This window comes from Capsicum annuum, chromosome 6, assembly GCF_002878395.1.
Source record: "Capsicum annuum cultivar UCD-10X-F1 chromosome 6, UCD10Xv1.1, whole genome shotgun sequence".
Classification (NCBI taxonomy): Eukaryota; Viridiplantae; Streptophyta; class Magnoliopsida; order Solanales; family Solanaceae; genus Capsicum; species Capsicum annuum.
In genome coordinates, this window is record NC_061116.1 from 206,231,899 (window position 1) to 206,259,000 (window position 27,102).

The 27,102-nt window shown below is 34.8% G+C and overlaps 2 protein-coding genes and 1 pseudogene across 8 annotated transcripts; 2 read left to right on the forward strand and 1 right to left on the reverse strand.

Moving 5' to 3' along the window:
- Positions 1-12,502: 12,502 nt before the first annotated feature.
- LOC124899328 lies at positions 12,503-13,420 on the forward strand (annotated as a pseudogene).
- A 1,273-nt stretch (positions 13,421-14,693) lies between these two features.
- Positions 14,694-19,763, forward strand: LOC107875998 (glutamyl-tRNA(Gln) amidotransferase subunit A). 7 transcript variants are annotated; one of them, XM_016722944.2, is made up of 14 exons: positions 14,710-14,813; positions 14,984-15,068; positions 15,964-16,037; positions 16,138-16,252; positions 16,470-16,694; positions 16,781-16,863; positions 16,959-17,059; positions 17,250-17,373; positions 17,466-17,620; positions 17,979-18,115; positions 18,204-18,374; positions 18,487-18,711; positions 18,837-19,070; positions 19,379-19,763. In XM_016722944.2, the coding sequence occupies exons 2-14, from the start codon at positions 14,994-14,996 to the stop codon at positions 19,517-19,519; spliced, it is 1,860 nt and encodes a 619-aa protein (XP_016578430.2). In that variant the 5' UTR covers positions 14,710-14,813; positions 14,984-14,993; the 3' UTR covers positions 19,520-19,763. The 7 variants fall into 7 exon arrangements, with proteins under 7 accessions (XP_016578429.2, XP_047269785.1, XP_016578430.2 ...); XM_047413829.1 differs by lacking the exon at positions 19,379-19,763 and having other exon boundaries at positions 14,702-14,813; positions 18,817-18,986; XM_047413828.1 differs by lacking the exon at positions 14,984-15,068 and having other exon boundaries at positions 14,711-14,813; positions 19,379-19,760.
- Positions 19,764-23,209: 3,446 nt separating this feature from the next.
- On the reverse strand, positions 23,210-27,100 carry LOC107876000 (calnexin homolog). The gene is made up of 6 exons (XM_016722949.2): positions 26,827-27,100; positions 26,609-26,678; positions 24,086-25,206; positions 23,918-23,989; positions 23,704-23,823; positions 23,210-23,612 (listed from the first exon to the last, which is right to left on the reverse strand). The coding sequence occupies exons 1-6, from the start codon at positions 26,917-26,919 to the stop codon at positions 23,475-23,477; spliced, it is 1,614 nt and encodes a 537-aa protein (XP_016578435.1). The 5' UTR covers positions 26,920-27,100; the 3' UTR covers positions 23,210-23,474.
- Positions 27,101-27,102: the final 2 nt, after the last annotated feature.

The window sequence follows — 27,102 nt, forward strand, 5'->3', positions numbered from 1 at the left end:
TTTAAATTATTTTTAATTTAATTATTTTCTTTCACCAGCCCCAAAACATGTTATTATCAGTTTAAATTATTTTTAATTTAATTATTTTCTTTTACCAGCCCCAAAACATGTGATTATCTGTTTATATTATTTTTACTTTAATTATTTTACTCCACCAGCCCCAAAACATGCTATTATTTGTTTATATTATTTTTAATTTAATTATTTTATTTCACCAGCTCCAAAATATGTTATTATCTATTTATATCATTTTTAATTTAATTATTTTACTCCACCAGCCCCAAAAATGTTATTATCTATTTTAATTTAACCAATAGCCCATCGATTCACATGATCGACGATCGACTACTATGTTAGGTCAAGGACAGATGGAGTACACGATCGATGATAGACTATATATCACTTTTTACTATACAATCAATGATAGACTATATAGACTATACTATCTAACAATGCATAAATATTTGAGACATTGTCTGCACAGAAGAATAACCGCCATAAAAATATAATCACAAAAATGAGAAAAAATATAAGGCCAAACCCATCGACGACCCCCTAAACTTGGCACCATCTTTCACTTTGACACCTCGAGTAGACGTTGTTCACTTTTGGCACCTCAAGTAGCTATAAAACATGTCATTTTGACACATTTCGACATCAGCTATAGTGCGTGGGTCTCACTCGCTGCCAACGTGGATTACCCGATCAATTAATTTGTGCCATCTAATTTTACATTGTTACATCATTATATATACACACAATTAGTTTTTTTTTAAAAGACCAAAATACATGGAAATTATATCCAATGGATTAATGACACATGTTTTATTCCCTAAATAATTATAAAAAGCTTCCCACATTGTCTTCTCCACCCAAATTTTTTTTAGATTAAACCTCCATTAATGGAGATTGAACTTTTCAATAATAATAAATATACCTCCTCATTCTCTAACAATAATAGATTTACATTAATAGCTTCACGAATTTCAGATATATGATGAAAAATATGGAGAAGGATGAATTTTAGATCTACATTGATTCTTTCCTACTAGTAAAGAATCCACTATCCTTGGGGAAAAGCAAAAAAAAAAATGCATTTGCCCTCCAAAATAATTTCACTTTTCTTTGCACACTTTGTGTTAGATAAAATTTCCCAAAGAAGTAAATCATCGAATTTTTAGTGATTCTTTGCATTTTTTAGGAGTTTTGAAGAAATACTAATTTGGGTATTTTTTATTGAAGTCGTATATGTTTGTTCAATAGGTAAAATAAAATGGAGAAGAAAGAAGCATTTTGCTATGTTCTTTGTGTGGGTTGATGGAATGAACATTTTTTGTCTTTTGGATGTTAATGATATCGTGGGTAGAAGAGGAGAATTTTGGGTTGCTGTTTTGGGAGTAATTTGGTTGTTGTTAGTGTGGTAGTGTGTTCCATTGATTCTTGAAAAATGCAACCTCCATTAATGGAGGTTAAGGTAAAGAAAAATTGTGTGGAGAATATGAAATTTTAAAAATCTTTATATATAATTTTTAAAAAATTTAAAGATGAAAAAATTATAAAAATCCCCCTAAAAAAATATGAAAATACCCCTAAAATGCGCGCAAAAGCGAGTGTAACACACTCTCTTTGCCGAATAAGCAAAAGGTGCCAAAGTGACATAGTTTATGGCTACTTAAGGTGTCAAAAGTGAACAACGTCCAGTTGAGGTGCCAAAGTGAAAGATCGTCCAAAGTTTAGGGGGCTACCGATGGGTTTGGCCAAAATATAACGTACAAACTGAAATATTTATATTGATTGAACCTGTTCATTGCAATACATGGATTTTAAGCAAAAAAAGGCAAAATTGAAGAAGCTTTCTTCTAACAAAATCCTATTAAGAAAGCTTCTTCAGCAATGAACAATACAAAAAAAACTTAAATACAGAAATTAAAATAAAAATCTAAACTAAATTAGGGGGATGGTGGGGGTAATGTAGTCATTGTCGTTCATGCCAAGCCTCTCTAGAATTGCTCAGAGGAAACGAGCAATACATCGGAGTTCATGCTCCAAGTATGCTCAGTCTTCCCCCAGGCAGTGGAAAAGCCGATCAAAGTCATTACACAGAACAACAGATCATAGTGACGAGGTGAAACTCGTCTGATTGGACGAAGAAAAATTCAAAGACCAGTCATGATTTCAAGTTTGGGGAAGAAGACGGGGGTTTCTGGTGTGTTGGATTTAGGTACAACAGAAGAATTACGTAGAAATTATCACTTTATTTATACACCTATAGAAGGCATCCTTTCATATTTCCACCTAATGATCAGTCGACGTGTGTGAGAATAGAAAATGCTTGGCTTGCGTACATCAGTTTTTCTTGTGAACAAATGTTTTTGCAGCTTTTAATTAAACAGGACATGTAACAATGATTCAATGCATTGATTAGAGAGATAAGACGATAAAAAGACCTGCATAGCGTGTTTGATAAGTAATCATATAACCAATACATAATATTTTATAGACTGTGTGAAAGATACACCATAGAATTTACGTAGTCTATCATAGACAAGGCTTTAAGTCGATTACAGCTAAACGTTAAATTCTACATAAATGCACATTTATCCCCCAAAACAGTAGCTTTACAACTGAAAAGACTATCTATGATTTGTTGGTCATTCTACATGTGGTTCTTTTGTGCTTAGATTTCTTGAATATTGAATGTCTCACCGACGCCCTTAACGTGTTTGACTTTCTTCCTTTCGAGTTTGGGATCGTCGAGGGGATGGATAAATCTTAGTGTATTGCACTTCCTGTGGCACAGTTCATTCGGCCTCTGGAGGGACAACGTTAATAGCTTTCGAGTACGCGAAGAGGTAAGTTTCAGCTTTATAAATTGGCGAAGAGTACTCGCAAATGGAGTTACCATAACTTACGCCATCATCATACTTTGCTCGCAAAATTGTCATTGTTGATCGTAAGATGTTTTTACAAAGTCAAATTTCTTATATGAATAACTCCTCTCCAAGAGATTGACTTTGGCATTAACACCGTTGCCGAACACCTGAATTGGTCGAGACCCCATTTGCATTAGTCACATACAAGGAATCGCTCGTACTCTTGTTATCCCTTAGGATCCTTTCGGCACAAGGCACAAATTTATTATTTTTACTATCAATAAAGGCATGTCGTTCCTTAAGCTTTTTAAGAAATTTTCTAGAAATTGAATTGAATATGTGCGACACGGGGTACTCTCGTTCATTCATCAACACCCAGTTTAGCGATTCGAAGATGTTTGTGGTCATCACATCGTACCTATTATTTGGGAAGTGTGCTCTACTCTATTTCTGAAAACCAAGCATATTTTGAAGAACATGTGCTACCTCGAGGCAATTATTCTTCAATTTGGCAAAATGATCGCTAAACTCATCAATAATATAAGCCTTTGCCGTGAAGTAGAACAGAGAAAGATGTTCTCCACAATGCTAATTTACACACAGATTTTCAGTGAGGTGCCTCATGGAAAGTCCATGATATGCACGACTGTAAACATGGGAGAAGGCATTGGCAATACTAATGTGCCTCTCGGAGATGACACGTAGATCTGGTTCATCTTTTACTATAGACTTCAACTTACAAGGTCCAAGAAGTATCGTTCTCTTTATCCACGACACAAAAGGCAATTGGAATGATATGATTTTTGGTGTCCTGTGCAACGACACTCAGCAACATACCCCCGTACTTGCCATACAAATGTGTTTCATCGACAACAATTACCTTTCTCATGTGGGCATATCCTTGTATGCAAGCTCTGAACTAAGAAGTAGTAAATGAACGATCCATTCATCCGGTTTACCATGATAGAGTAAGAAGACCCGGGATTCAATAACTCCACCATGTGGAAAAAAGTCGGCAAGCAAGCATATCCGTGCTCCGGTGTTCCGCGAATGATGTTCTTCACAATTACACTCCAATAGCTTGCGTTGCAACGTATCTCCTTAAACACAATACTTTGAATTTGTCTTATGCTTGAACCTTACCATCCCAAAAATGATTTGCGCATAGTGAGCAATCAATTCGTAGGAGATTCTATTATGCCTGCGGGTGGCGTTTTTAACACCGCACGTGTGCAATCCGACATACTTGTATATGCAAAATCTGTCCAGGGTTTCATACTTTTTTGCCCGCAACAACCAGCCACAACTAAGAGATAAGCATTTCTCCTTCATGAATTTGGTGCAGCTCTTCTTCATACTATAATCAAAAGAATGCCCCGCCGCTGCTGCGTCTAGTAATATTTTTAGCTTTTTCTTCTCGACGAATATTCGATCACAATAGAAATTGGTTCCATTGGTGAAGGAATTTTCTGATTGTGATCCCGTTCCACAGTCTTCTTTATCATCTTGCTAGTCCAATAAAACGTCTTCCATATGTATAGAATCATCTTTCATATTAATTGGATAATCGCCATCGTTCTCGTAATTATTCAAATCATCGTTGACTGCTGAGCACTGAGGTGGGAGTGGTGATGAATTCAGTGATCCTTCAAAGGACCTCTCAACTACATTTATCCTCAAAATAGGCTTAAAGCCATCTGCATTAACATCCATCATGTACGTCAGCACACGTACATCGCTATTTATGATCGTAGGATTCACCTTTTCCCACAAATACATTAGATAACTAATCACTACGTCGGTCGGTGCGTCATCTAGATCCCCACTCTACATTATGCTTGAAACTAATTCATCGTATGAACTGTTGCAGCGAACATGAATGGACATTGTCGCCTTGGTAAAAGATTTATATTTCCAACATTTGGGAGTCTCCACCCATTCTCCAATGAAATCACTAGAAACCAGAACAAATTCTACAATAGAAATCCTAGAATTATGGTTTGGTCGACGATCGATTATGCTTATGATCTAGGTTGGGTTATATGCACGGTCAATGAATGATGATGAGTTATCGATGACTGGGCAGGTATCCATACAAAAATCTTGAAATTGCAAATATTATTTTTAATCAACGATCGTTAGGTTTAATGAAAAGAGAAATGAACTTGGAGTCGCCTGAGCTGCTGTAATGTACTTTCTAAAGTGGTTTTGAGTAATGTGAGTGATTTAAAGCTTTTTAACAATGGTGAAAAGTGTGTTTGAGAAGATAGAAAACAAATGGGGTAACAGTGGATGCAATGGACAAGATTATGATGTTTGTGGACTGATTTACAACTGATCGCCGGAAAAGTGACCGAAATCAAAAAAAATTTGTAGGAAAAACAATCATCTTCTAGTTTTAACTTTTTAATTTTTTTTTAATATTTTTGAAAACCTAGATATTTTTGTATATATAATGGTGGATGATGGAGTGGGTTGAAGTGTATTATTAAAATCTTGTAGGTGAATTTATTAAGTTGGAAATATTAGGTTAAAGTGAAATATTATAAAACTTGTGGGTGAAGTTGTTAAGTTGAAAAAGTTAGTGGTGATGTGGAATTAAGTGGGTATATGGCCAATTTTTTCAAACTTGTGTCTATTTGGCAAAATAGTTTTCAAAATGACTTTTTTGGCATAAATTCCCACGTACACTTACCTTCTCCATATCCTACTTAGTCAGGGATAGCGGTATGTTGTTGTTGTACAATATACTGATTCTTACCCTATTACTATAGCTTTATAAGTTTTAATTGGTCGCTTACCATGTTCTTTAATAACCAATCATGTATGCGCATGTGAGTTAATGTGGAAGACATAACACAATCTGATTCAATCATGCATAAGGGATTTTGATCTCAGTATAAAGCCATAAAGGCAGGGGCAAACCCACATTGATTCAAGGGGTATCAAGCGACATCGCTTCATCGAAAAACTTTACGAAACATATACTCTTATATGTTAATAATGCGCATAAGTATTATAAATATAAAAATGACCCTGTTTAGCTAGCGACTCTACTTGGCACGATTTTACAACGCCTTCATAGCTTCTTTGAGATTAAGGGTTTGAACTTGTTACTTTTTGCTAAATTTTCTTATGTTTTGCTACATTTGCTTAAAATGCTGGTGAAGTAAGTATTAAGCTGTTGGTGTAATATACCACAATAATTAAATTACAGTTAAAAATATAAAAAGTGAAGAAAATAAAATATTTTTTTCTTGGCTGAGGCGCGAACATCTCGTTCTCTTTAAGGAGATTCAAGCCCACTGTGGCATAATATACATCGACCCAACAGTATATCTTTTGACTTGTCCCCTCCAGGATACAACAGCCCATCAACGATGTACAACTCAAGCATCTACGGATTAGTTGAAGAGTCCAAGGCTCCACCATAAGAATACCTTTCTTCATAAACATATTATTATTCTCTTTATCATAGTGAATATAGTTGTAGATTTAGAATATTTTCTTTGTATCAACTCTCTCTTTCCCTTATATAGTTACTCTCATGTATAGTGAATATAGTTAAAGACTTAAAATATTATTTTTTCTCAACTCTCTGTTTCACTACTATATTTACTCGTCATCTTTTTCTTGTCACTCACAATGTACTATCACTCATCTCTGCATCACAAGGAAGAAAACACCCTTTATATAGGTATAGTATTTCTTCTATCTAGTAAATGAGGGAGTAGTGGATATTAAGTGAGGAAGATGAATGTTTTAGGGGTTCCATATGTTATGTGTTACAATACATAAAGAGGTAGAATGATGATAGAAGTTTCAAGAAACTTATGACCATATTCTTACCACTAATTCATAAGATTAAAGACATAATATAATGTGGTAGATAATTGACAAATAAAGTGTCAGAAGTTACAAGAGTTACCAAAATATAATTACACCACTTTCTTCACTTTATATTCATCAATTATCATGCAATTTAATTTTAATATTAAAATGCACCAAGAGGGCCTAAGAACTCTTCTAGCTTAAAACAATTTTATACCAATCAGCCAAAGCCATATCATGAGCATTATGGCGGTAATTAAATTTTTATTGTTTTTTATATAAAAATTGACATTCCTTACTGAAAATTCAGCATACGCCACTGCATAAGGTACTAGCTGAAGATGGTATGTAGAAATTTGGGAGCTGCTAGTATTGACTAAAATTGGAGAGCATGTCGCTCAAAGATCACTATAAGGATGTGCTTACAAGTGACATTGAGAATATTATGTAAAATAAACAATACAATAATTTGGATCAATCGAACTAAGAACATTATTCATAGATGGAAAAAATCATCTAGTATTTTATTTTTGTGAAATTCTCACGAGCGACGTCCGCCCTCGTCTCATTCTGGTGATAATTGATAGTGCACTCTCCATTTATAAATAAACGTTGCATATAAATAGGCCACGTTCTTCTAAATTTGTCATTATTTATATAGAATATAATTAATGTCAACTTGAAAAAAAATTAATTAGGAATAAATTTGTAAAGGATGTGTCCAACCAAAATGAGCACTTATTTAGAAATAGGATAGTTTAATACTCCATTTCAATTCCCTTTCTAGTACATCTTAAAAAAAAAAGAATTACCCTTTTATTGATTTGCAATTTTTTGGTTATATCTTTGTTGAGGATTTAATCAAGTGCACAACTATTCTTTGATTTGTTTTTATATATTTGAGTTAGTTAGAGCAGTTAAGTTTTCTATTAATAGCAATTAATTAAATGATGTCAGATGTATGCTAGTTTTCAAGAGGTAGACAATTACCCACGTATATATATAAGGAGAACATTTGTACAGTGGAAGCTAAGAGAAGATGTTTTCGGTTTCTCAATTCCTCTTTCAGTTTTCCCTTTCTTCTCTCTGGTCGATCTCTGTTTAGCCACGAAATCCATTTATATAGTGAAAATCAACATGGTATCAGAGAGTTAATCTCTTGAATTTAGGTGTTTTGGTCATGGATTTGCAGAAAACGGAGAATTCAACTTGTTTTTCTTTCTCTTCCTCTGTTTTTTTTATGTGTGTGCAATTGACAGTTGAATTTTGAATCGATTATCTATATGGAGAATAATAAAGGTGAGGATCAGGGATTGGCTACACCTACAGGTGAAATTTACTATAATTATCTGTTGTATTTCTATGCATCTAATGGTCCAGGGTAACTTTCTATCGAAATTCAGCTCATAGGAATGGAGAATTACAGTCTGTGGAGTCGTGCGATGAGACTCGCACTATTAGGAAGAAATAAAATTGGCTTCATTGATGGAACAATCAATCACAATACATATGGATCTAGTCAGCTGAACCAATGGGATCAATGTAATACAATCATTGTCTCATGGATTATGGGCAATGTAGCTAAGGAAATGTTGAACAAAATTATATTTTGTTCAGATACACATCTGGTTTGGCAGAAATTGAAGGAGTGATTTGATAAAATCAATGGATCAAGGATTTATCAATTGCACAAAGAAATTTTCACTCTTATTCAAGGTATAGCGTCTATTTCGGTGTATTACTCTAGGCTCAAGGAACTTTAGGATGAGTATGATTCAATTATTCCTCCTAGACCATGCGATTGTGAGAAATCTAGGGAATCGATTGAGAATCATCAATATTAGAGATTATTACAATTTTTTATGGGACTAAATGAGGGTTATAGTCAAGCTTGCCGTCAAATTTTGATAAAATCGCGATTACCTAGCATTAATCAAGTTTATGTTATGCTGGTGCAAGATGAGAGTCATAAAATGATGACTGGAAGTCTCTATGCTCGGACAGATCGGGTAGATCTTATTGCATTATAAACTTCTAAGATTCACATAACTCAGGTTGATCATGCATCACTTTATGCCTCGTGAACTTCTGTTCCTAAGCCTAGACGAAATGGTCATTTGTATTGTGATTATTGTCACATGAGAGGTCATACAAAGGATGGATATTTTAAGTTAATGAAGTGTGAGTACTGCAATCAGAAAGGACATGTCAAAGACACTTGTTATAAACTAATTGGCTATCCAACTAATTTTAAAGCTAAGAAAAGGTCACCAGCAGGAAGTGGATATATGGTTCAAAGAGAATCTGACAGCATTATGTCTGGAATGCTAATGGTAATGGTTGGCATCTGGGAGAGTCAAGCAATAGTATGCCAGCAACACCATTGACAGTGAATACAACCCTAAGGTTTACCTCTGAGCAGTACAACCAGATCCTTAGCATGTTGAATAACAATGGACTCAATGGTCAATCATCAACCACATCTACTAACAACGCTCTCATGGCAGGTATTCCCACTACTGGTAATGGTAAGAAAACTACTGATATTTTTAATGTTGTATTTTTTAAATGGATTGTTGATATGGGGGGCACCAATAACATGATTAATAATGATCAAATGTTGTTACCTGTCACAAAAGTAGGGAATAATGGGCATGTGTAGTCGTCTACAGGTGAATCTACTAGAGTTACTCACACGGGGAATTATTCTATGACTAGAGGTGATGTGATAAAAAAATGTTTTATGTGTGCCATCATTCAGGTTCAATCTTTTATCTGTCTTAAGACTGAAAAAAGAACTGAACTGTAATGTGAATTTCTTTCCTGGATTTTTGCCTCTTTCAAGATCTCGTCACTGGGAAAGTGAAGGAGATTAGTAAAGAGCAAGATGGACTTTACATTCTACTTTCACAGTTGAATAAAACTCAGCAACAAGTTAGTAGATCTCTGACAGTAGAGGAAGTCATCGATCTTGATCTTTGGCATAAACGGTTGGGGCATGTGCCTATAGGAGTATTAAGAAGATTTTTATTTTCACAAATAAGAGTAGCTTTACTTTAAATAATTGTGATATATGTTCATTGGCTAGACAAACTAGGCTTCCATTTAGACACAGTGATAGCAGGGTATCTGAATCTTTCCATTTACTTCACATGAATGTAGGGGGGGCTTTATAAGATAAGTACTTACAATGGAATAAAATACTTCCTGACTATAGCTGATGATTTTTCTAGATGGACATAGACATTCTTGTTTAGAGTTAAAAGATATGTGATAGAACTATTGAAAAATTTCATTGCTATGGTTTTTACTCAATTCAACAAACGTTCAAAGCTCTTAGGTCTGGCAATGGTTCAGAGTTTTTTTAACTCTGCTTGTGGTGACCTTATGCGATTGCATGGAATTATTCACCAGAGCTCCAACAAAATGAGGTGGTGGAAAGGAGACACAAGCATATTTTGGAGACTTCTAGAGCATTGAAGTTTCAGGGTCATTTACCAGATAAGTTTTGGGGATATTGTGTGGAGAAAGAGACTGACATATTGAATAGAATCTCACCTTCAGTATTAAACCACAAGTCCCCATTTGAGTTATTGTATTGCAGGACTCCTTCTCTCTCATATTTGAGGGTGATGGGTTGCTTGTGTTATGCTACTAAGCTATCTAGGCAGGATAAATATGGAGCCAGATAATCAAAGGTGTGCTTCTAGGATATGTTGTTAATTAAAAGGGTTATAAAGTATATGATATAGAGAATAGATCATGTTTCATTAGCAGGGATATTGTTTTCCATGAATCCATATTCCCATTTCAATAGATAAAAGACATTGGTGTGTTTCATGCAACTCCACTAGATGATCCTAAAAGTTTACATCCAACTCCTATTACTCCTGCTGCTGCTCCAGAAACATCATCTGAGTTGGGATCCATTCCCTATGCTAGTAAGAATGCAGCTTTAGATATTGGTATTGATCTTCATGCTAGTAAGAACAATATTACATTACCTCCTAACATAATAGTGAAAGATGTAATTCCATCTTCTAGAACTAGACCTTCTAGGTCTACTAAACCCCTATTTGGCACAAAGACTACATTACAACTTCTACACCTAAAAGTGGTTTTGAGGGGCATGCCAGTTCTTGTTCCTATCTAATATCAAATACTCTAAGTTACAAATGTCTATCTGCCAACTACCAAAGTTTCATCACTCATTTTTCTCTTAAAACCGAGCCCTCCTCATATACAACTGCTGTCAAGAATAAGAAATGGATCGATCGAGGTCATGCAGGCAGAACTCCAAGCTCTAGAAGAAAATAAAACTTGGGAGGTAGTATCCTTGCCTCCAGGAAAAATAACAATTGGATGCAAGTGGGTGTATAAAATCAAATACAAAGCTAATGGTGAAATTGAAAGATTTAAAGCTAGGTTGGTTGCCAATGAATATAGTCAACAGGAGTGTCTTGATTATCAAGACACTTTTTCTCCTATTTTTAAAATGGTTACAATGAGGGTTGTTCTTTCTATTGTTGCTGCTAAAAAAATGGCATATTCAACAGATGGATGTTTACAATGCATTTCTACAAGGAGATCTTGATGAAGAGGTGTATATGGATTTGCCTTTTGGATTTAAGAGTTATTCAGGTCCTTTACAGGTATGCAAGCTGAGAAAGTCGTTGTATGGGCTTAAGAAAGCCTCCAAACAATGGAATATAACACTTACCACTGCTCTTCTATCTTCATCAAAGGTGTTTGTCCGACAACTGTCATGATCTTGATGTATGTTGATGATCTCCTGATTAGGGTCATTCAAAATCGAACCGTAACTGGTAATCCAATCATAAAATTGACTTATTGGCTTATTGGTATTGGATTATCGGATTAACGGTTGGAAAACAAATTAAAATTTTATAGTTAACGATTTTTTGATGCGGAGTAGATTACTCAATTTTCTTATTGGATAAACCGTTAACCTGTTAAGAACTTTTATAATTAATTTTTACCATTAGCTATATATTTTAAAGTACCTATTATTAACCCTAAACTCTATTTAATACTCTACCGCTCCTTAAAATTGATCAAACCAAAATGTCGCTTCTTAAAGATCAAATCAAAATAAGTCGTTTTACTCTCTATTTTGGTTTTCCGATTATGAAAAGAGAGCTACATGATTTATTAGCTAGCTCCCAGGCATCATAGTTATATAACTTGATACGATTTATTAGTTGAATTTCTTACTGATCTACTGGCTCGGTAGTCTGGAGTTTGGACCATATTAGACTACTCTTCACTTCTAATATATAAATATGTATACTTGAAGTATATTTTGGTTAATATTTGGTAAAGAAATGCATATGTGTATGCACCCTTAATATTTAAGCTCTTTTGTATTTTTCATTGTGATTTAAATTACAGCATTATAGGCTTAAGAAGAGTAAGAAAAATGGTTTTACGGAAGATCAATATATTGGTGAGTAAAATTGTGAAGGGAGCATGAAATGGTTAAGCTAATACACCACCCGTTAACCATCCGATAAATTCTAATCCGAACCAAATCAACTGATATCTTAATGGTTGGCTAGTGGATTAGTATTTTTAAAAGTCGATATTCGATAAGCCAAACTGTTAAGAATATTTATTCGTCATATCCGCCCGATAAGCAGCCCTACTCCTGATCACTGGTGTTGATCCAGTACTGATTCAGGAAACTAAATCTTGCTTACATTCTTCTTTTAAGATTACAGATCTTGGTGATTTGAAGTACTTTTTAGGCATAGAATTTGCTAGAAATGGAGAAGGTATCTTGATGCATCAAAGGAAATATGCTCTTGAGTTTATTTCTGACTTAGGTTTGGAAGGAGCCAAACCAGCTGGTGCTCCTATGGATCAAACACTTAAGCTTACCACAGCAGAATTTGATGTCTCTTTTCCAACCTCTGATGATCCATTATTACTTGATCCAGGAGAATATAGAAGATTAGTGGGGGGACTTCTTTACTTGACAAATATCAGACCTGGCATAGCTTTCCCTGTATAATGCCCCAGTCAGTTTATGTCCAACCCCAAGTCTTCTCACACGGATGCAGTAATCAGACTTGTGAAGTATGTAAAAAGGTTACCTGGTCTTGGGATTCTTCTATTAGCTAACTCTTCTACGGATCTTACTGTATTTTTTTATGTTGATTGGGCTTCATGCCTAATACTAGAAGGTCCGTCTCAGGTTTCCTTGTTAAATTTGGTGATTCCCTAATCTCGTGGAGATCCAAGAATTAGTCCACTATATCAAGGAGTTCTGTAGAGGCAGAATATAGAAGTTTGGCTTCTACTGTTGCTAAAATTGTGTGGCTGGTCAATTTGTTCAAAGTGTTAGATGCTCCTGTTTCTATACATGTTCCTATACATTCTGGCAGTAAATTTGCCCTTCAAATTACTGTTAATCCGGTATTTCATGAACGTACAAAACACATTGACATCGATTGTCATTTTATAAGGGAGAAAGTCTTGCAGCATCTGGTTCATCTGGTTTTCTTGGGTTCTACTGAGAAAATTGTTGATATGCTTACAAAAGCTCTATCCAAGATGCAGCATGATTATTTGCTTTCCAAGCTAGGCATGAAGAACATCTTTATTTCCCCTAGCTTGAGGGGAGTTGTTAAGGATTTAATCAAGTGCACAACTGTTCCTTGATATATTTTTATATATTTGAGTTAGTTAGAGCAGTTAAGTTTTTTGTTAATAGTAATTAATTAAATGATGTCAGTTGTATGTCAGTTGTTAAGAGGTAGACAATTACATACATGTTTATATAAATAGGGGTAAAATAGTAATTTTAATTGATATATTTGGATATGATGGGTCAAGTTGGGTCGGGTCAGTTGGCCCTTGGTTAATAAAATTACATATTAAACCAAAATATATATATATATATATATATAATATTAATATATATAAATTATATAAATATTTATATAAAAAAATATAAATAGGGGTAAAATAGTAATTTAAGTGTATTTTTATTGGGTTATCGGTTAAACCGATAACCCAATAGGCAACCAATAACCCAATAATATTTTTATCGGTTCAATTTATCGGTCGGTTCGATTTTTGCACAGCCCTATACCGGTGGCAGTAGTACTTTTACAATTCAATTTCCAAATTTCAAATTTTTTTCGAGGAAATTTAGTTTGTGTTCGATAGGATGGAAAATATTTGATGAAAAATACTTTTCAATTTTAATAAAGAAAATTTAAAAGTATTTCTTTCAATAATTTTATTTTTCTCTTAGGGTGTCCAACGTGTAATATATTGCCATTGATGTTTATATATGTTTTCCTTTTTCTTAGCACTTCTCTATTTATACTCTTTTTACGTAATTCTTAACATAAGTGTACTTAAAGGTTTTTAATTATTTTTTTCTACTTTTTCTTTTTGATGAATTCTTATTAATCCTCATAGGAGCTCCATCTTTTTCATTTTATGATACGAAATTTTTTTACTAGATAATAGGTCCGCCATCTTACTTTAAAAAATTTTGTAGATTAAAAGCTTGGAGTATAAGTTTTTTATTAATGAAAGATTGTAAAGTTTTCATTCGATGTGTGTCTGATATTCATATTAGAGCTTCAATTAATTTAAATTATTCATTGCAAAAGATAGTGCTTTCAGCAAAATTTTCTCTATATCCAAGATTTAAATTTAAAATCTCCCACTAAAAATCAATAGTTCCATCACCACACGACCGTAACTAATTTTGGTATTGTAGAGTTGATTAAACCAAACATTGAAATGGAAGTAAACTTTAATTTAAGCAAGCACCGCAAATGAAACCACAGACAATAGGAAACAGAAAGGGAAAGAGGCCTCGTCCTCAAGACTAATTACGTGGCAACCTCTCAATGCAACATGTGTCACTCACTAACCACGTTGACACTGCTCTTCTTTTTGGTTTTTTCACTATATAAAAAATATATCCACGTTCCTTGGACTTTGTCTTGTCTTTGCAATTTGTTAATTGCTACTCCAATTGTCTGGAAAAAGAAAAAAAATTGCCAATCCAATTTATTTATCCTCCTCATTAGTATATTGGGTTTTGCCAGCATTTCCACAATTATGGTGCATTCTTTCTCTTAAGTCTCCCTTTTTGTCATCTCTTACTTAGTGAAGCATATATATGTAGTTAATTCTGCTGTTTCATTTTTGTTTTTTATAATTCATAATGATAATGCACGCACTGATTACTACTTTATTATTTACAACTTTTTTTGTATAATTTCCGTTGCAAGCTTGTCAAGTATGCAATTCCTCGTCGATGCACTTAGGGATCGTTTGATAGAGTGTGTAAAGAAAAAAAAAATCTTTGATATTAAGGTAAGGAGTATATTACTACTGTATAGTTATTTATGATATTAGTAATGCAATGAATTCTAATGCATGCATTAGTTAGTTAAAATCACAATTATCCCTCAAAATCTTTTTCACATCTTTCTCACCATATTTGTGAAGGATTTTTTTTTTTTAGAAATTATGCAATTTATGTTAATTTTTAATATACCAATGTTATTTTTAATATACCAAACCAAACACTGCATAAGAAAAAAAAAAACATAACTTATGCTAGTAACTAATACAAACATTACTAATGCAGATATTATTGATATTGATACACGATATTTTGCACTAGTCCTACACACCCTACCAAACGAACCCTTAATAGCTTGTTTTCGGTATTTAGTGAGTAAGCTGAAAATATTGGGACTCAACAGCAGTTATATACTCTCCTCATTCACTTTTGTTCGTCACATTTTACTTCACAAGAGTCAATGTGACTAGTATGCAAAATTAACTTGAATTAAACTAACTTTAGAGTCTAAATTTAAAATATAGATGTTTAAAAACTATACGAAAAATATTGTAAGTTGAAATATTATATGAGTAGGAATACGTCTTAAAATATTGCTCAAAGTTCACGTTTTTTGGCACTAGAAAAGCCAAATGTGACAAGTAGGCAACCAGTATGAGGTTGGAGTAAGGGGTGTGGAGGTGTTGGAGGTGTTGAGGCGGGGTAAGGGGCGCGGAGGTGTGTCGTGTTGTGTTGGGAGAATGTGGAGGGAGGGGATGGCATCCCACTTGTGGCACAACTCCAAATACTATTGTAAAGATTGAAGCTGAAAATGTGATTACTTTAAAAATGGTTAAACGGGCTAATTCATGCATCGTTTTTATCGAACTATGTCTTCTTTCATAACTAACATTTGTAAAGCAGGTCAGAATTTATAGAATGTTCTGCAAAATTTTACCACAGAGCACCCGGGGTTATTCCCGGTACTTCACCTCAAGGTAGTATATCGAAATTCATAATCCACGATAAAGCTAGTAAATTTCTGTTATCCGTTTTGCCACTTTCTGTTTGATAATCTCTAGTCATTGCTCAGGACAGTGGGAAATTGGGACCTAAAAACTGCGGTGAACACTTGGAACAAGCCAAAAATGATTTCCCGGTTTGTAAATGTGGATTCGATATGTTGGATGCTGGCTTTTTTAATGATTGTAAGGTACTGTGATAGTGTCGATTCACTGAACAATTACTATTTATTAGCTGTGTTGCACGGACTCTTCAAAAATGTCTGAGGGGTGTGCGTCGGATCCTCCAAAAGTGGTGCATGTTTGGAGGATTCGACACCGGTGCTCCAACATTTTTGGGCAGTACTCTTGCCTTTAATTGGGAAACTAAATAAGGCTATTTTTTGTGTCTGGTGCTGATTTTTTCAGAAGCTTGAAATACAAAAGGGCGCGAAAGACTTTAACCTTCCTGTAATAAGATCGAACCGGAAATTAGTCGGTAATGTGAACGGAGGTTTGCATAACCTTTCTCCTTTAGTTTTCAATTCTGCATGGAAATCCCAAGACGCAAAGCAAATAACGGGCAAGTTCAATTACCCTGTATCCTCTGGTATTCAAAGGCCAAAAAATGATGAGGATATTGCCTTCATGAGTGTAAGTGCATCCTTTTAGCAACGTCAAAGGAGCTGTGTGGTACCAATGTTCCTTGTTTAATTTTATTATTTAAAACTGTTTATCAGATTCTTGAACTCGGACAACTTGTCAAGGCAAAACTGATTACATCCGAGGAACTAACTGCAATTTTTCTGAACAGATTAAAAAGGTATGGCGAATGCTTTGCTTCCGTTTGTCTGATTTGCATGCATGCTTTTGAATAATTTGATTCTCAAAATGATGTGCTATGCTGGAGCATCACAGGTATGGTCCTGTTCTCGAATCTGTTATCACAATTACGGAAGAATTAGCATATAAACAAGCAAAAGAGGCTGATCAGCTGCTTGCAGAAGGCAGATATTTGGGTAGAACGTCCAACTTCAACTCTTCCCCTTACACCTTTTTGACCTTCTCCACGTCTTTTGTTTTCATTTTTTTGTTTTTGAGTGTCAGGAGAAAAATATTCAACATTTGTTATTATAGAGTGAGGTGTCTGGAAAGAGATAATATTGAAATTTCAAGTTGAATGACGACGGATGATTCTGTTCTTTGTAGGTCCTCTTCATGGGATTCCGTATGGTCTAAAGGACATTATTGCAGTACCAAACTATCCCACGACATGGGGTTCCAAATCTTTCAAAGATCAAGTTCTTGATGTTGAAGCTTGGGTTTATAAGAGGTACTGGAAAATTAATATATACAAAGGCCATATCGAGAAGCCACACCCTACATTGTACGTGTTTGTATAATTTGTGGATACGGTTGATGCAGGCTGAAATCTGCTGGTGCAGTTCTTGTTGCAAAATTAGTCTCTGGTTCTTTAGCTTATGATGATATCTGGTTTGGTGGTAGAACGAGAAACCCCTGGAATATTGAAGAATTTTCTACTGGTTCATCGGCAGGGCCAGCTTCCTGCACCTCAGCAGGTATATTGAGTTAAGGAGCTTTCTCTAATAGATAATATTCTGATGGATGGAAAAACATATATCCGTTATGGAAAGGGAAGAATGACTACGTACCTATACCTGCTTCTGTATCTGCACGGGTGAAGCACCAACGTTTAGACATTGAGAGATGCCAAATCAATAGAATCTAATAGATCTCTCCACACTTTGGTCAACATTGGTGCAATCCTGTAATAGCTAAATGGTGATGGACAATATTGGTCAACCATAAACTTGACGTTTTTGAATGAAATTCCCTTAGAAGAGTTAGAATAGATGGTACCGAATGAGATTAGTAGGCGAGTATATACGGTTTTTGACTACAGTGTTCATATTGCAGGTATAGTTCCATTTGCAATTGGTTCAGAAACTGTTGGATCTATCACCTACCCAGCCTCTAGGTGTGGTGTTACTGCATTACGGCCCACATTTGGAGCTGTTGGTCGTACTGGAGTTATGAGCATATCCGAAAGCTTGGTATCCTATCCACAAACTTTGATTCCGTTCATATGTGTTTTGTCTATTACTTTAGAGGTGCTGACACTTAAATCTGGCTGGTCATCAGGACAAACTAGGCCCCCTTTGCAGAAGTGCAGCAGACTGCGCCGTTGTTCTCGATGCCATACGGGGAAAGGACCCAGATGATCTTTCATCCAGGGACATCATGTTGGGTGATCCATTTTCAGTTGACATTACAAAACTCACTGTTGGATATCTTGAAGACGCTGATAAGGAAGTAAGTGGTTACATTTCATAACAAGAAATTCACTATGCAACTAATCCAGATTTGGTTCTTTATCCTTTTATGTGAATGCCCAAACTAGATCGTTTGATTATGTCAATGACAGGTTGTTGATGTACTTAAATCAAAGGGAGTGAATATGGTTCCATTTAATCCAGATTACACTGTTGACAGTGCTCAAGGCATCGTCAGCTTCACTATGGATGTTGACATGCTAGCACATTTTGATGAGTGGCAGCGCTCGAACCGGGATGATGAATTTGAAGCTCAAGACCAATGGCCTCTTGAACTTCGTCGTGCCCGAGTAATATCTGCTGTAGACTATATTCAGGTATATGCCATGATCTAGAAAACGGTCTCTCTACGTGTTAAAACACTATAACCTCAGATAGAGCCTGATCCACTTTACCATCAAATGTTTTGTTAAATGTTAAAGAACGAAGCTGTACTTCACAGGCACAGAGAAGTCGAAGCAAATTGATTCAGGAAGTTAAAGAAAACTTCAAAGTTGACGCATTTATTGGAGATGCAAGTGACTGGGAGAAAGTTTGTGTGGGCAATCTCGTGGGTATGCCAATAGTGGTGCTCCCAACAGGTTTTAAGAAGATACCCAATGCACCGTCTGATGATACTCGCAGGAAGACAACAATAACTACAGGCATTTATGCTCCTCCTGACCATGATCATGTTGTAAGTCTCTAATCGTCCTATCTTCTGTGTTAGAATACATAAGGGACACATGTTGCCATAGGCAGATTTAGGATCTTGTAAAGTCGAGTTTGTTCAGAACGGACTTGAACTACTTCTATGTATACATCTGTAACTGTACACCTCGTTCGAGTTGAAAGGTAATGAGTTCAGCTCAGAACCTGAATATATCCCTTTACTGTTGCAACAGTACTAATGACCCTCTCTATCCAAGTATAGTTCTTTGTTTTGTTCAACATTCACTGATAAGGAACCTTGGTATTGATCTCGTGTGTTCCTTTTACCTGCAGGCTTTGGCATTGGCTGTGACGTATCAGTCGGTGACCAATCATCATAAGCAGCGCCCTCCAGCTGACAACATTGGGCCAAATGATTCGATTCCAAACCCACCCATTTCCATTGTACACGCAAGACAACTACGTGGTTATTAATCTCTGTAATGACACTATGCATTGTCCTTTTAACTTATTATAGAGGTGTAGTGCTAGTCGCAATTGTCAAAAATACAAAATTTTGAATCATCATTTACTCTTTAGTTACAAATTTGTTGGGTTCACTTGCTCTGAATGGAAAATGGAGGACACAACCTTTGAAGAAAAGACATATTGTTTTGGAAAATGTATGACTGTTTAGATAATTATGTCTGTTCAGAAAAAAGACACAACATGTCTCTTTCAAAGGACCTTTTCAGATGAACTATTGTCATCTTTCGAAAGGGGCACTTGATGGCTATATAAACCTACATTTATCTACAGGTTTAGGCATGAAAGAAGAAAATTTCTGAAATAAACTCTCTTCTTGTCTTCAAAAAGAAAAAGAAAATTTCTGAAATAAACTCTCTTCTTGTCTTCAAAAACATTTTGTGTGATTAATTAAACTGTTGAGTGAGTTCATAGAATTCCACAATTTGAGGTATGCTATTGTTCCGAATGTAGGTCAGTTTATTCTAGGAGGAAGATTTCATAACTTCGAGTACAGTGACGAAAATTATTTCTTAAGGACACTCCGTGAAGTCGGGGGACTTGGCCTTAAATTTTGTTTCATCTATTTTTTTGAAATCTAATACACTTCTTGGATAGATTATTAGTAATCTTTTATTGAAGGTATTAAAGAACTTCAAAGGTGTTCTTATTTATACTAATGAACTAGTGTTGAAGTTGGTGTTGCATATATATAAATTCGTGTACTCGAAATACACATAAAATAACATACTTCTCATCCTATTTTTGGTTTTTTTTTTTTTTTTGGGGGGGGGGGGGACTTTTGATATATTTGTTTCATTATATAAAAGAGTAAATACATAAAAATGACCCTAAACTTGACACCAAATTATAACTTTGACGTTAAACTTTGATAGTGCACAAATAGGACCTTTAACTATTCAAAACCTGAACAAATATGACCTCCGATTTTGCAACTCCGTGCGTGGGTCTCATTCGCGCCTACGTGGAAAGGTAATTCAATCACACGGTGTCACATCGTTAAAAGGGCTGACTTGGAGAGAGGTCATATTTGTGTAGTTTTGAATATTTAAAGGTCATATTTGTGCACTGTCAAAGTTTTGCTTTTTGTATTAAAACGACGTCGTTTTTATTATTATTATTATTATTATTATTATTATTATTATTATTATTATTATTATTATTATTGTTATTGTTATTGTTATTGTTATTGTTATTGTTATTGTTATTGTTGTTATTATTATTATTATTATTATTATTATTATTATTATTATTATTATTATTATTATTTTATTTATTTCTATTGTAGCAGCAGCACCTAACTTTTTTCGCGCCTACGTGAAAAGGTAATCCAATCACACGGTGTCACGTCGTTAAAAGCACTGACTTGGAGAGAGGTCATATTTGTGCAGTTTTGAATAGTTAAAGGTCATATTTGTGCACTGTCAAAGTTTTGTTTTTTGTTTTAAAACGACATTATTATTATTATTATTATTATTATTATTATTATTATTATTATTATTATTATTATTATTATTATTATTATTATTATAATAATAATAATAATTTTTTTATTTATTTCTATTGTAGTAGCAGCACCTAGCTTTTTTTAATTAAAAAAAGAAACAGCCACTAATAGGGGTCGAACTCGTACAATAGGCTGAAGGAAGCGCCCAAGAAGAGCAAATAACACCACTGGACTATCTAAGTGTCTTGTTTCATGTGGTTCAACATTAATATACGTACATAAATATACATTTTCTATCTTATATATATATACAACGTAATTTTTTTACCAAGGGGGTTCGGGTGAACCCCATGGCAACCACGTAGGTCCACCCCTCGTTAATTTAATAACGTTAATTTAATAACATTTTAATTACGTTAATTTGATAACGTTTTATTAAAACTATAATTTTTTTATTATTAGTATAGTTTCATCTTTAATTTAATATTTAAATAAATAATATTTAGATATATTATATAACTTAAATTCGTCCCCTGCTTTATAATATATATACATACCCGCTCGATTTTTTCATTTGAGGCTGACCCGTCTAATTAATAAATCTTTAATATTGCTCTTTTTCTGCTATGACAAAAGAAATTAGATGTCATTTTCATCTCTGAGCCGAAAATAATAAAAAAATAATAGTGAAGAGTCCTTTAAAGGTCATATTTGTGCAGTTTTAAATAATTAAAAGTCATATTTGTTCACTGTCAAAGTTTAAGGCCATATTTATGTATTATGCCCTTAGATTTTAAGCGGACGCGCCTAGTTTTGCGTGTTGAACACGCGTTTTGCCACGTAGGATTGAAGGTCATATTTGTGCAGTTTTGAATAGTTAAAGGTTATATTTATGTACTGTCAAAGTTATAATTTAGCGTCAAATTTAGGGTTATTTTTATGTATTAACTCTATATAAAACTGTTGTTCAATAGTTGATGGTTTAGCACTTCTTAATATGCCTCTGCCAATTGTTTGCTTTTTGGTAAGAGAAATTTCAATTTCGAATACTTGATGTTTTAAATCGAACAAAGGATCAAGAAGAGGCAATGGTTTAACTTCGACATATTAAAGCGTTGATGGTGGCAAAGAGTTAATTAGTTCCAATAGATCTGGGTGATGCAATTCTTAACCATCGATAAATCTTACACTAATTCAGAAAGTCATAAATTGAAAAATATAAACTTATATTAGCAAACATATAAATTTTGATTAGCAATTTAATATAAACTTCAACTAACATATTAAGATGTATTTTTTAATTACATTGAAAAATATAAATTAATTTTATAGTAGTTTTTATATTATTTTAGAATATTTATTTTAATTTTAAAATATTAAATTAATTTAATTTAACTTTAAAAGTTAGTCAAATTGATTCTCGAAAAATAAAATATGATAACTAAAATGGAACGAAGGGAGTAGAACAAGTTATTGCAACTTATTTTACATTTTTGCAATTGTATAAGGCAGAAAGTTCACAAATAAAAACCTAAACGGAATTGTATTCACAGGTTATGTAATTATTGAATAACATCGTAACAAAAAATTCAGTTAGTGTCACGTCTGCGATAATTAGGAGATGACTCAAAAAGAGTAGCAAGCGATTAAGGTTATGTTTATTCCACAAGTATTTTTCTCAACACAAAATCAAAGAGGAAGGGAACAATAAGACGAATTCAGTATAATTTCACAAGTGTGGTCTTGGAAAGACAGTGTATACAAAAAAACAAGGGAATGTATACATAGAAACAACAGTCAAAGTGAAAGTGCAATCTGAATTGGATAGTGTATATGCAGATACAACAGTGAAATAAAAAGATCATCGAAGCAAAAGAAATATTTAATAGACAGTAAAAATTGATAACCTCAGAACACGCAGACAATACTTTCCTATCAAATCGTACTTGTAGGGATGGTATTTCAGGTTACTGCTTCATCCTTCCCACTACTGGCAATTCGATTAATAGGTCCATTTTAGCTGCTTATGCTAACAATTTATTTCTAGTGGTATCGTAACTGTTCTACTCTAAAGCTGTTGGAAGGAAAAGGAGCGTGCACGATGCATAGAGACATGAGAGAAGTGAATGACAAGTCCACGATAGAGGATTGAAATATATTTAAACAAAAGTCATCCGCGATATGGATCTGTATAAGCAACTTGAACAAGAATCTTTCAATTAAAAAGTATGGATGAATACCTAAATGATATGGATCCGTCTCAATGTACAATGTCATACATTTTTCTTGCTACGAGGAAAAATCTCAAAAATTGGCGAAATGTTTGATCGCCTGGCCATTAGGCAAGAAGGGAAAAGAGATAAACTAGTAGTAATAAAGGGAAGTAAAAGACAAGCATAACACCTAACTCAAACATCTAAGTCATTCTAGCAGTCATCAGTCTCTCGTTTGTCATCCCTAAGTTTCACGTCTAGCCCTCCGACGAGGAGCGGATGCATCCTCATTTTGCTCTTCTTTCTTCTCTGTGGCTCCTTGCCTGTTTGAACTTGATGCCGCGGCACCATCACTTTTCTTAGTCACTCCAGTAGCTTTTGCCTGCACAAGCGAGAAGTGTTCTTTTATCAAACATACCCAACAGACACGAAAGAAGTTTCATTCGCTTCCTATTTCTGTGTGGTGTACTTACGGGCTGTTGCTGCTTCCCACCAAAGATGAACATCAAGAAAACTGTCAAAATGATAATTATGATTGAAACGACAGCACCAACTATGAGATTGGGCTGTTTTTCAGCTTTCTCAAGAAGATCCTACAAGACGAGTCTACGAATTAGTCAACACATAAAAAATAAAAATAAAAAGGAAACAACATGCAAAGTCGAAACACCGGGTTCATTCACTCACCAAGACTTTGGACTTGTGTTCACCCAAGAAGGGAATGTCAGCCACCTTGTAGAGGAGATCAAACACCATTTTCTGCAAAGTGTTCCAAATATATCTCAGATCAAGTGACGGAATGAAAGGAAAAATAAAGAACAATGGGATGTATCTTGAAGAAGTGTAAACAATTACCTGGAATCCTTTCAGCTCACCAGCGTTTGCTACTTCCTCAGCCTTCTGTTTCTCTTTCTCTGCATCAAACTTGGGCTTCCATGCAGTCTTCCTGTATGATTCTGCAACTTTCTCGTCACTTGCTATTATGATATTGTCAAATAATATACCATCTTGCATTGTCCATATTTCAATGCCAATTGCTGCAATAGGCTCGAAATTGGGCTTGTTGAGTTTGAAGTAGTTGGGATTTGGAATATCCCTTGGCTTCCAAATACCCTTGTATTTGGGGTTGTCAATCAGTGGAGCATACCATTTTCCCTTGTACGCTGGATTGCTTTTCATTGGTTTTTTCCACTCGCCACACCCAGGGGCTTCTTCACACTTCGGGTTTTCAATTTTGGGAGCCTCCCATTCACCATCTTCTTCGTCAACCCAATCTTCAGGCTTTGTTGCCTCAGGATCATCAATCTCTTCAGGCTCATCGTCCAACCATCCCTCAGGCTTCACGGCTTCCTCATCTATAATTTCCATCGGTGCATCCTCCTCCCAATCATCTGGTTTCTTAGCATCTGGATCTTGAATCTTTTCGCTCTCATCCCAGTCCTCGGGCTTCTTATCATCGGGATCTGGAATGGTCTCTGCAGGAATAAGAGGTGGCTCAAAATCATCTGAGAGGAAGTTAGCCTTCTTCTTCTCTTCCCCATCAACTAAGATTAGCAACTCATTTTTTGGTTTCAATACAGCAGTGTAAACATGGGTTAGTTTGTCAGAAGGTACAGATGGTGGAAACTTAAGGTGGTGCTCAATGTACTCCCCGCTCTTAGGATTCTTATGTTTCAAGATGAAGTGAATCTTGTTGGTGCCTCCACATTTATCAGGTCCAAACATTATAGTATAGGGAGACTCATTGCTGAATTCCTTGGGAATCCACCCCGCCTCCTGGGGGCGGAGGTATTTAAGATAAGCACCACCACATTCAAGTCCTTCCTGGAGGCGAACTTCATATTGAAGAACCACAGTTCCATCTTTGAGGCTGACAACATTGTCAAGTTCCTTAACAATCGCATATCTCCTTGCCTTCTCACTCACAAGAAGCCCATAGTCATCATGTCCTTCACTCTTGGCATGTTTCCACACACCTGAGACACAATTACAACTCCATATGAACACTTGAAACTGAAACAACCAAAGAGTGACTCGACATTGTATAAATAAAGACATTGCACAATGATATAAGGCACACGACAATGAGAAATTTATCAACGATCAAAAATTGAGTTAGCACTATAGACATAAAGACATCACACAAACATCTAAGACAGGCTAATATGACATAGAAGCAAGGAATTCTATTTCTTCGAAACAAATGGATTTTGGGCCATATCTGTCACCACGGACACAGTTCTTCAGCGTACACAAAGTATTTCAACTCCAGGTTCATACGTTGAGCGGGTGGCAAATATCTTAATGGATTTGAATAATGGTATATATTCAATTGATTACACCAAGCATTTTTATCACCTTCTTTGCCTTGATTATGTAGGTATAGACTGATGTTGTCACAAGAAACATAATAGAGATATTAAATTCAAGAACCATCCCTTATTTTTTAGTTGTACAAGACTTGAAACACATTAATCAACATAACTCTAAGTTTCTACTTCAAACATTTTGCTACTATTTCACTACCTCCACCACCTTCAGCCAAGGCTAGAACAGCAATTAGATACATGTTGTGAAACATGAATCTGAAAGATATTCGCCAAGTACATAATAGTAGGAACATCTAGCATATACCAATATAATGTACAACCATAAAACAATAAGGTATCCATGAACTCATTCATAATGGCTAATGCCACATCAGGTACCTCAGTTCCATTAACATAAAAAGGATGAACCTCGTCACCATACTTAAATGCATTCATTCGACAAAATTCAAAATTATCACTATATGGAACAGTTACAACTTACCAAGGACATGACTCTAGATAGGAAAAATGTGGAGTACACGTATTAGGGTAGAAGGTTAGTAGGATGAAGACTGGTAGTTGTAGCATTTCACGGGTAGTATCTTGTTCTTGGAGTTTTTGGGTATTGTTTGTGATTTAGGAAAGATTCTTGGTGGTATTATTTGGTAATATTCTTGCTTCTGATACTGTCTATTGTTTTTATTGTCTGTTGTTTTGTTTGTTTTTACTACCTTATGTTTCTTGTTCTTATATTATGTTTTTTCCTATGTTGTTTGGTCTCGAGATGGGAGTCTATCGGAAACAGTCTTTCTACTTCACTGAGTTAGTGGTATGGACTACATACATTCTACCCTCCCGACCCCACGAAGTGAAAATATACTGGGGTCGGGTATGTTGTTGTTGTTAAATACTTTAAACCAAAAAGAGAAAATGAGAACAGTCAACCGTCCACAACATTTTATACTTTCATTTCGGATTACTGTTTCATTCGTATAACTTTCCTAAGATTCGACAATTCAAAATTCAAATTTTCAGATATAAATAAATCAAATTCCATAAAAACACTTACCATTGAACTCCTCTTTCTCAGACACAATCCAACGTCCATGAAATGTCTTATCGAATGGCTCGTAAACTTTCTACAATTAACAAAAGAATGAACACATTACATGCTATATATGCATCGTTAAAATGATCTAGTAGACACACTATTGCAAACACAAACATGAACATAATCACATATTACATACACTGTAATTACTAATTACAGATCGATATCTATCTTACCACATCGGAAGAAGCGTAGAGTTGAGAGACGAAGCAACTGATCAATAACAACAATGAATGTCGTGTCCAAATCCTCCAATTCCTCTCTCCCATGGCCAAATAAATGGAGTATTAACTGATGAAAATAGATGAAGAAAATAACAGAAATCTGAAATAGGAAAAAACACAAACAATACGAAACAAATGTGTATAGATCAAGAAGAATAAGTCTCCAAAAAAAGGATTAACTGAATGAAATTTGCGGGAGGAGATATTCAAAGTATAAATAAATGTGGC

Coding starts and splice junctions, on each gene's coding strand:
- LOC107876000 (XM_016722949.2), bottom strand. CDS start 26,919: ATGGGAGAGAGGAATTGGAGGATTTGGACACGACATTCATTGTTGTTA. Junction 26,679..26,826: donor TCTACGCTTCTTCCGATGTG/GTAAGATAGATA, acceptor TGTTAATTGTAG/AAAGTTTACGAGCCATTCGA. Junction 23,824..23,917: donor AACACAAGTCCAAAGTCTTG/GTGAGTGAATGA, acceptor CTCGTCTTGTAG/GATCTTCTTGAGAAAGCTGA.
- LOC107875998 (XM_016722944.2), top strand. CDS start 14,994: ATGCAATTCCTCGTCGATGCACTTAGGGATCGTTTGATAGAGTGTGTA. Junction 15,069..15,963: donor AAAAAATCTTTGATATTAAG/GTAAGGAGTATA, acceptor TTTGTAAAGCAG/GTCAGAATTTATAGAATGTT. Junction 18,712..18,836: donor CTGCTGTAGACTATATTCAG/GTATATGCCATG, acceptor TGTACTTCACAG/GCACAGAGAAGTCGAAGCAA.